Source organism: Rhagoletis zephyria, unplaced genomic scaffold (genome assembly GCF_001687245.7).
Source record: "Rhagoletis zephyria isolate East Lansing unplaced genomic scaffold, Rhagoletis_zephyria_1.1 Rzeph_scaffold_00147, whole genome shotgun sequence".
NCBI classification, from domain to species: Eukaryota; Metazoa; Arthropoda; class Insecta; order Diptera; family Tephritidae; genus Rhagoletis; species Rhagoletis zephyria.
The window spans coordinates 180,839-191,021 of record NW_016157231.1 but is presented as its reverse complement, the minus strand read 5'-3'; the positions used below and the strand labels follow the sequence as shown (position 1 = coordinate 191,021).

At 39.2% G+C, this 10,183-nt stretch overlaps 1 protein-coding gene across 1 annotated transcript in view; it reads right to left on the bottom strand.

Moving 5' to 3' along the window:
• Positions 1–1,422: 1,422 nt before the first annotated feature.
• The window catches only part of LOC108382429 (PI-PLC X domain-containing protein 3), a 166,907-nt gene continuing 158,146 nt past the window's right edge, over positions 1,423–10,183 (bottom strand). Inside the window, exon 3 of the mRNA XM_017638804.1 lies at positions 1,423–1,795. Within this exon, the coding sequence (XP_017494293.1) occupies positions 1,597–1,795 (199 nt within the window). The 3' untranslated portion in view covers positions 1,423–1,596. The remainder of the gene's footprint in view (positions 1,796–10,183) is intronic.

Here is a 10,183-nt window from a genome sequence, read left to right as displayed (position 1 = left end):
ACGTTGGTCGTGGGAGCCTCATGTTCCCGAAAAGGTCCAGGGGTTTGTTCTTCAATCCAAGGTTGCAATTTTTTGTCTACTTTTTTAGCAGTTTTACGTAATGAGGAAAAAAATCTAAAATTACTTTGATATTAAAATTTCATTACAAGAGGGACACTAAACTAAATAAGTCTTTGGACTAGCTAAAAAAAAACAAATTTTGTCGGTGGTAATGGTCTGCTATCATAAAGCGTTGATCTGGATCAGTGGTGCCCCAAAAATTTCGAATGGAAGCGCGCGCACCACTACATTTAAAACGCAAATTTTCACTAGTAAAAAGTATGAGTACGCTCTAAAAATTCAAACATTTATTAATATGTTTTTTTTTTTACCTCTAAAGCCAACTAAATATGGTACCCATAATTATCCCCCATGGCCCTTTAACTCAAAAGCAATTAACACTACATTGCATAACCTCAACAAGAACAACACGAACCCGATCCAATATCAGGCAATTTTCAACGAAGTTAGAAATAAATACCATAACTATACTTTTATTTATACTGATGGATCTAAGATAAATGAAAGCACTTCATATAGCATAACCTTAGAAAACGAAATTATGAATAAATCATTTATTCTATACTATAATTCTGTATATTCAACAGAAATTATTGCCATATCTGAAGCAATAAACCTAGTAAACACAAGAGAAAGAACGTTGCTATATGCTCAGACTCACTCTCCGCTCTAAATTCCATAGCCGATATAAACAACAGCAGCTATTACACAACCAACATCAGAAACATTATCACACAATACCACCCAAAAATTATTCTAATATGGGTGCCTGGACATACAAATATAGTCGGCAACAACCTCGCCGACCAAGCCGCCAAACAAGCTCATCAAAGTCCAGTAGCACAGACAACTGCAACTTACTCGATATTAAAAATCATATTAAACAACACTTCTACAACAATCATCGCTTCGAATGGAACCTAACCAACGACTGGTACCAAAACACAAACTACACAAAGACCCATATAATATATTTCTTACAAAAAACTAAAAAAAACACCTACAGGACTAGACATCATAAAATTCGAACGCCTTCGATTAGGACACACGAAAATAACACACGGTCATCTTATGAATAACACAAACCCAACATTGTGCTTGCAACACTGCCACAGTTACCCATCTTCTCTTGAGCTGCCCACTGCATGCCACCTGTAGAGAACAAATAATCACTAACACAAATCTAATATCACACCTCTCAGTCCCTTCGGCCGAATCAATATTCCTAATAACTAAATTCCTTAAAAAAACCAATCTCTATCATAGGATCTAAAATAAGATGATGTTTAGATCTAAGAATGGAAATATGTATGAAAATTTCGAGCTTAAGGCCTAGCTTCTATAGCTCCTAACACATATACATACATAGCTTATAAGATTTATGTTGTAAGCTAGTTTTATATAAATAAAATAAAACTATTGCTTATTGTATTATATTTTCTATTATAGTTTATTTGTACAAAGTTCATTACACTTATGTGTTCAATCACATATGTATGTATAAAATTAGCATCTGATTCGTGTCCTATAAAATTTTTAGAAATTTTTAAGTTTGTAATTTAGTTCTATAACCATGTTACAAAATTTTCCGTCCTTTAAGTTGACAAAGTCGGCCATGAAGACGTTGGTCGTGGGAGCCTCATGTTCCCGAAAAGGTCCAGGGGTTTGTTCTTCAATCCAAGGTTGCAATTTTTTGTCTACTTTTTTAGCAGTTTTACGTAATGAGGAAAAAAATCTGAAATTACTTTGATATTAAAATTTCATTACAAGAGGGACACTAAACTAAATAAGTCTTTGGACTAGCTAAAAAAAAAACAAATTTTGTCGGTGGTAATGGTCTGCTATCATAAAGCGTTGATCTGGATCAGTGGTGCCCAAAAATTTCAAATGGAAGCGCGCGCACCACTACGTTTAAAACGCAAATTTTCACCAGTAAAAAGTATGAGTACGCTCTAAAAATTCAAACATTTATTAATATGTTTTTTTTTTTTAATAAAAATAAAAGCTAAATTTAAGAAAAATAGTGAAATCAGTACACTCTAAAAATAAAAAAAAACTAAATTAAAAAAAAGAAATAAGGAGTAGAAACGTGATTTTATGTCCAATTAGATAATAAACATAAACTTTTGTTAAACATCCAGCTCCACTCTGCGGAAAAAAATAAAAATCAGAGCTCATTGAATTTCATTCTACTTTTTTTTTTTAATTTTATTCGTTTTTATATTATTTTTTTATATAATTTCGTTTTAATGAATATTTTTAGGTACAATAGGTTGTTAGTTCAAATCGCAGCTCACAACGTCCGGATATTTATATCCACGTATCCTCTGGGTAGCAACCAAACACCCGTTTGGGAGCGAGCTAAAGTGAGAAGGCGTAAAACTTCGCGTGCGCTGGGTTTGGGTCCCGCCACGTTAAAACCCCGCCCAATGAAAAGAAACAAACAGCCTCGGATGAGACCCCCTTTTTCTGATGACGACCACGGCAAACGTATAAAGGACTATGATTTAAGGGTATGCACCTGGAATATCCGGACCCTTAATGGGGAAGGTGCCTCTGCCCGGCTGGTTGATGTCCTCGGGAAGACAAAGGCTGACATCACCGCCATCCAAGAAATGCGATGGACGGGGCAAGGTAAAGTAAGCGTGAAGCCTTGCGACGTCTACTACAGTTGCCACGTAAAGGAGCGCAAATTCGGTGTTGGATTCGTGGTAGGAGAGAGACTCCGTCGCCGAGTACTGGCGTTCACCCCGGTGGACGAACGTCTAGCCACAATCCGCATCAAAGCTAGATTCTTCAACATCTCGCTCATCTGCGCCCATGCCCCGACGGAAGAGAAGGATGAGGCGTCCAAGGATCTCTTCTATGAGCGCTTGGAACGTACATATGAGCGCTGCCCCCGACACGATGTCAAAATCGTGCTTGGCGATTTTAATGCCAAGGTGGGCAAGGAAGGGATCTTTGGCGCCACTGTCGGAAAATTCAGCCTCCACGACGAAACGTCCGATAACGGACTGAGGCTGATCGACTTCGCCGGGGCCCGAAATATGGTAATATGTAGTACTAGGTTCCAGCATAAGAACATCCACCAAGCTACATGGCTGTCTCCAGATCGAAAAACGAGAAACCAAATCGATCATGTTGTGATAGACGGAAGGCATGCTTCAAGCGTTTTGGACGTACGTACACTCCGAGGGCCAAACATCGACTCGGACCACTATCTTGTTGTAGCCAAGATACGCACCCGCCTCTGTGCAGCAAAAAATGTGCGCCCAACAATGCAAGGAAAGCTTAACGTCGAAAAGCTGCAATCACAACAGACGGCCAATTTATTCGCCACTCGACTCACACACCTGCTCTCTGAGAGCACTCTTCAACAATCCGACGTACGCGAGCAGTGGAACCACATTTCCCGATCATTAAGTACCGCCGCCGAAGAAGTAGTTGGATTTCAGCGAGCCCGAAAGAACAACTGGTACGATGAGGAATGTCAAGAAGCCGCAGAGAAAAAAGATGCCGCCTACAGGGCCACGCTGCGATCGGGCGCAACGCGAGCCATGTGGGACCGTTATAGGGAACTGAAGAAGGAAGCGAGACGTATTTGCCGCAATAAGAAGAGAGAGGCCGAAATACGTGAGTGCGAAGAGCTTCAGATGCTGGCCGACAGGAAGAACGCCCGAAAATTCTACCAGAGGGTTAGGCGACTTACGGAAGGTTTCAAGACCGGGGCGAACTCCTGTAAGAACAACAATGGCGACCTAGTGACCGATGTCCAGAATATACTTAAATTGTGGAGGGAACACTTTTATAACCTACTGAATGGTAGCAGCGCTGAAAGTAGTGAGGAAGACGAACCCGAGTCCCCAGTCGATGATGATGGAGTAGCTGTCCCACCGCCTGACTATGACGAGGTACGAATAGCGATTACGCGGCTGAAAAACAACAAAGCTGCTGGAGCTGACGGCCTGCCAGCCGAGCTATTCAAGTACGGCGGCGAGGAGCTGATGAGGTGCATGCATCAGCTCGTATGCAGAATATGGTCAGATGAACGCATGCCCGACGACTGGAATTTAAGTGTGCTCTGCCCAATCCACAAGAAAGGCGACCCCGCCATACGCGCCAACTACCGCGGAATTAGCCTTCTAAGCATAGGTTACAAGGTCTTATCGAGCGTATTGTGCGAAAGACTGAAGCCCACCGTCAACGAGCTGATTGGACCTTATCAGTGTGGCTTTAGGCCTGGAAAATCCACCATAGATCAGGTATTCACAATACGCCAAATCTTGGAAAAGACCCGCGAGAATAGGATCGACACACACCATCTATTTGTCGATTTCAAAGCCGCTTTCGACAGCACGAAGAGAAGTTGCCTTTATGCCGCGATGTCTGAATTTGGTATCCCCGCGAAACTAATACGGCTGTGTAAAATGACGTTGAGCAATACCACCAGCTCCGTCAGAATAGGGAAGGACCTCTCCGAGCCGTTTGATACCAAACGAGGTTTCAGACAAGGGGACTCCCTTTCGTGTGATTTCTTTAATCTTATGTTGGAGAAGATAATAAGAGCCGCAGAACTGAACCGCTCAGGCACAATACTTTATAAGAGCGTACAATTGCTGGCGTATGCCGACGACATCGATATTATCGGTAAAAACAAGGGCTACGTCTGTTCTGCCTTCTCGGGATTGGATAGAGAAGCAAAGCGAATGGGTCTGGTGGTGAACGAGGACAAAACGAAGTATCTCCTGTCAGCACACAAACAGTCAGAGCATACGCGTCTTGGCACCCACGTCACTGTTGACAGTTACAAGTTTGAAAAAGTAGACGACTTCGTTTATTTGGGAACCAGCATTAACACCAATAATAATGTCAGCCTTGAAATCCAACGGAGAATCACTCTTGCCAACAAGTGCTACTTTGGGCTGAGTAGGCAATTGAGAAGTAAAGTCCTCTCTCGTCGTACAAAGATCACACTCTATAAGTCACTCATCATGCCTGTGCTGGTGTATGGCGCGGAGGCATGGACAATGAAAGCATCTGATGAGGCGGCTCTTGGAGTTTTCGAGAGAAAGATTCTGCGAAAGATTTACGGACCTTTACGCGTTGGTGATGGCGAATATCGCAGACGATTTAACGATGAGCTGTATGAGCTTTACAACGATATAGACATAGTGCAGCGAATTAAAATTCAGCGGCTCCGCTGGCTTGGCCATGTCGTTCGGATGGACAGAAACGCTCCTGCTCTGAAAATATTCAACGCGGGCCGCGATGCTGGTAACAGAGGAAGAGGAAGGCCTCCTCTGCGTTGGAAAGACCAGGTGGAGAAGGACTTGGCTTCACTTGGCATTTTCAATTGGCGTCAGTTAGCACAGAAGAGAAATGACTGGCGTGCTGTTTTGGACTCGGCCAAAATCGCTTAGGCGGTTACAGCGCCAATTAAGAAGAAGAAGAAGACGTTCCCACGACAGTCGGGTCTACGTAACCGGAACGACCCAGATTTATATCTGGCCAAGGACTGTCACTCCAGCAAGACTCCCCAAAAAGTCTTTGGGGAATTTGTATGCTGCTACAACAACAACAACAAGAAGAAGAAGAGGTTGTTAGTTAAAAAAAATATACTTTTAAATCGTTCTCAACTAATTATCGTTGATATTTTGTTGGCATCATGTTCTACAAACAACTTTTTTAACTCAGCACCCATCAATTGCGTGATTCTCCTACAAAATTGCGCATATAATGTTTCTTCAAATCATATCTACTCTTCTGCTGTATAACGCTAAAACACACAAACACTGTGCTTCAGCTTTAAAATTTTCTGTAAATAAAAAATCAACTTCCCAATTAATATTAAACACCATTTTATTATAATTATGTTTTCAAGTGCAAGATGAAATAAATTTTTTCAGTGCATAGTCGGCAAGTTTACTTCGCAAATTGATTTTGCGACAATAACAAAAGCCAAGTAGAAGCAGCAACGATAGCCAATCAGCGAACAATTCATACGAATTCTGCAAATCGATCGCTAGCTTGCCGAGTCGGATTTGGTTGCTTCAAAATTTTTCTCATAGCGTCGTTTCATGGAATGTAGAAATTTTGCCTTCCAATAAGTTAAAAAAATAATGTGTTTATTTTTCGTGCATTTATTTTCTGCCAAACCTTAAAAAAAGTTATGCAAACTTCATATATTTAAAGAAAAATTACTTCTCAATTCTTTTAGGAATAATGTTTTCATGTTCCTAATGGGTCAGCATGAATGCATCGGATTCAAAGCGCACGTACGGGGATGTGACGGCGCGCTTGTTATGCTGAAGCGTTTTACAAAAACATATTCGCTAACAATCGACCAAATAATCTCGGCCTCGTTGCTGGCCAGCGGTTGTTAAAACATCTAGATGGTTCTCTGTCGCAGACTCTGGCAACGAATTGCCCGTCGCGTTTAACATTCGATAACAATCGGTTAAAACATCTCGGACTAGCTTGTGGAACATGGTAACTTTATTTGTACCTGCATGCAATCAATTTTTATAAGAAAAAATGGAATCATTGCAAACAATAGATATGTATAATAACTACGAAAAAACAAATAAGCATATCCTTGTTGGTTGGTAAACAAATAAATGAGATCAATGATAGTAAATATTGGGAGTACAGGCTTATAGGGATTGTTTTTTAATTTTTATTTTATAACGAAGACATAAAATGAGATGTTTTAATGTTACGAATACATAGTAATTAAAGGCCAGCGCTCAAGAAACGGAAAAGAAAAAAATTGCCATTATTTTGTGTGTGTGCCCAAGGAATTTCGACATTGCCTCACTCTTTCCTCAAGAAATAATGGAACGGGCATATATTTCTGTTGCAAGCATGTGCTCTTTTTTTTACAAAAAACTTTAGAAAACCGTAGTAGAAAGCATAGCAAATTTCTTAAGAACTGCGTACTGCCTCAAGAAAATTTTACACAAGAAAATTTCTTAGCCATTTCTTGTATGTCATTTTATATGGACTTTTTGCTTTTCTTGAGAGCTGCATACTGGCCTTAAACGCAAAAATGTTATTTTTAGTAAATTTTCCTTAGCCCGTATACCCAACAATCTCACAATCAGTAAAAATTTTAACTTGCGAACAATATTTTTAACATTTAAATTTGTATGCACTTGCAGTATTATCAGTCGACTCGACACAATCGAAAAAAATCTCAATTGTATAGTCGGGCAGCGAGTCGATTATTTACTCGATTGTAATTTTGCAACGATGGCGATTCTCTCGATCGTTTAAACATCTCGGACTCGCCCACCACTAGCACTGATCTGGATTAACGGAACAGTTGATCTGAAGAAAATTGTACCCTGACAGACCGCAGTAATGCGGATTAACAAGCCGCGAGGTCGTGGATTATTTTTTTTTTTTAATAAGCATTATCATGAGTTTAGTTTCCGCCCGAAATCGTTCACTGGGTTTGCTACGGTGTTTGTTTATAACAAACAAATGAAATACGGTTGATGTACGGGTCCTCCATGTAATAGCACAGGCCAACAAAAATGGAAAAAAATGTTGGTGCGGCAAATGTTAACTCTGTTTTTGATAGACTTTGTACTTAAGTTTCCATCAGCTGCAGATTTTGAGAAAAATTAGGTCAGTGTCAAAAAATCGCGATTTTTGCAATATTTGTGAAGCTCCAGAAAAGGAACAAAAGGTTATAGAACCTTCCACTCAGGCTTAATTTAAAGCTAAAACTCTCGACAACTATCCCTGAAAATACTCTACCTGCAACTTAACCCGATAGTCACTTAGAGTTATTTATGACTAAAGTCAAAGTGTTCAAAAATCGCGTTTTTGGAATATTTTAGAAGCTCTAGCAAAGAAACAAAAAATGACAAAACCTTCCACAGGCAGGCCTATTCTGCTTGTTACCGAACATTTGACACCGGAAAATTTGTTACCATAAAATAACACCACTTGTAACCGCAATTCTTGTACCTTGGTAACAATTTAATCTATTCAGCAATTCAGCTATGGAGTTTTGTATAAATTCTCATGGTGCATACTTCACGGGGCTATATTTTGTTACGTGCTTATGAGATGGTAACAAAATTTACCAGAACACAGAATGCCGAAAGGGTATAAAAATTACCAGGAACTTTATTTACCGGTAACAACGGTTTGTTGAACGAGGTGAAATTACTATTGCGTGGTATTTTTTGCAATAAGCATGGCCGTTTCACAGGAAGAAACATCTTCCTCAATTTTTTTAGTCGAATTAATAAAAAAACCCATGCTTATGGAACTATACAGAAAAAAACTACTGTAGAACAGAGTTGACTAGTTTGGCATGGAGAAATATAGCGTCTGAGGTCAAGGACACAGGTAAGTACACAATATAATATTTTTGTCATGGTTTATTTGCCTTTGTTTTCACATCTTTAAAAAGAAATTAAAAGAAACCAATCATTTTAAACCCATTTATTTTTGATTTTGAATAGCCAAAAAGATTTGGTGTTTGTTTTAATGTTAATGATTAACTATTTGTTTCAAATATTCAAATAATTACACTGTACGGCAAAATCAAAATTTTTTTCTTGGTATTGGACCAAACCAATTTTTTTAAGAAATTGAGTCATAGGTAAAAAAGCGATTTCTCCGTTTTTCGAAGTTAGCCTCCGAAATCGAGATATGGGCCTTCGAAATTCGAAATAGGTCCTTTGGTAAAAAATTATATTTAATTATTGCAATTTGCTCTTATTTAACTTTAGTTAATGAGAAATATGGAACGCCACCCTGAAGCAATGCGATTAGTGGTCCCAGGGTGGGCGACGGTTCCAATTCGGGGGGAGTGTTTTAGTCTCCGGACATACCATTGTTGTGACGACAGCTTTGATGATGCAATAGGAATTTTCGACCCCTTGCCCGCGAAAAACAAATAGGGGTGTAAAGCTAAAACTCTGGACTCCAAAAATGCATATTAAAAAGTTGAATTTTTTAAATTCAATTTCCTAATTCCATTATTCAAAAGGAATTTTATATTTTAATATCTATACTAATTATATAAAGAGAAGCCCTTTTTTTTGTAACAGGTAATCTCGCGAACGGCTGGTCCGATGTTCATGAAATTTTTTATACAAATAGCTTTCGGTAACCACCATGTTTTAGGCTAAACAATTTTTATTTTTTTCGGGCAGGTGGACCAGGGACCGGTCTATTCGAAAAAATCTTATTATGATCCGATTTGCTTAAAATTTAGTACGTAAGTAGCTTTTTAGCATATATTAGCATATATGACCCCTTTTTACCGGGAAGTGGTCCAGGGACCGATCTATTCAAAAAAATCGAATTTACGGTCCGATTTGCTTAAAATTCGGTGCGCTGGTAGCCTTTTAGCATGTATTAGCATATATGATCAATGTTTTCCGAGAAGTGGACCAGGGACCGATATATTCCAAAAAATCGCATTTATGGTCCGATTTGCTTAAAATTCGGTACGTAAGTAGTTTTTTAGCATATATTGGGATATATGGTCCATTTTTCCGAGAAGTGGACCAGGGGCTGATCTATTCGAAAAAATCGTATTTACGGTCCGATTTGCTTAAAATTCGCTACGTAGGTAGCTTTTTAGTATATATTAGCATATATGATCCATTTTGTCCGAGAAGTGGACCAGGGACCGATCTGTTCGAAGGAATCGTATTTATGGTCCGATCTGCTTAAAATTCGGTATGTAGGTAGCTTTTTGCCTGGATAAGCTTATAGATTCCTGTTTTCCAAATTTCATGCAATTTCGAATATAAATAGCTTTAAGTAACGACCATATCAAGGGGCGAATTCGGCACTAGGCAAGATTTTTTTGCGCCAATCAGAAACAACGGATACTGTCAAAATATAATTATAATATATAATATATCTCAACTAATATATATTTAGAAAGCCGTTTGTTAGTTTTCGCAAGGCTCGAGAGCGGCTGAACCGATTTTTTTGAAACTGCCACCTTCCGCACGTGTCCTAAGGATGGTTTTAGGCTAAAAAAAAATCTATATGTAAAGGGGGAGTGGCACTTCCCATACAAACGGAATTTCTCATGCTACATATCTCTGAAAGTGTGCATGGTAGAGTTTTGGAAATTGGTATGGAG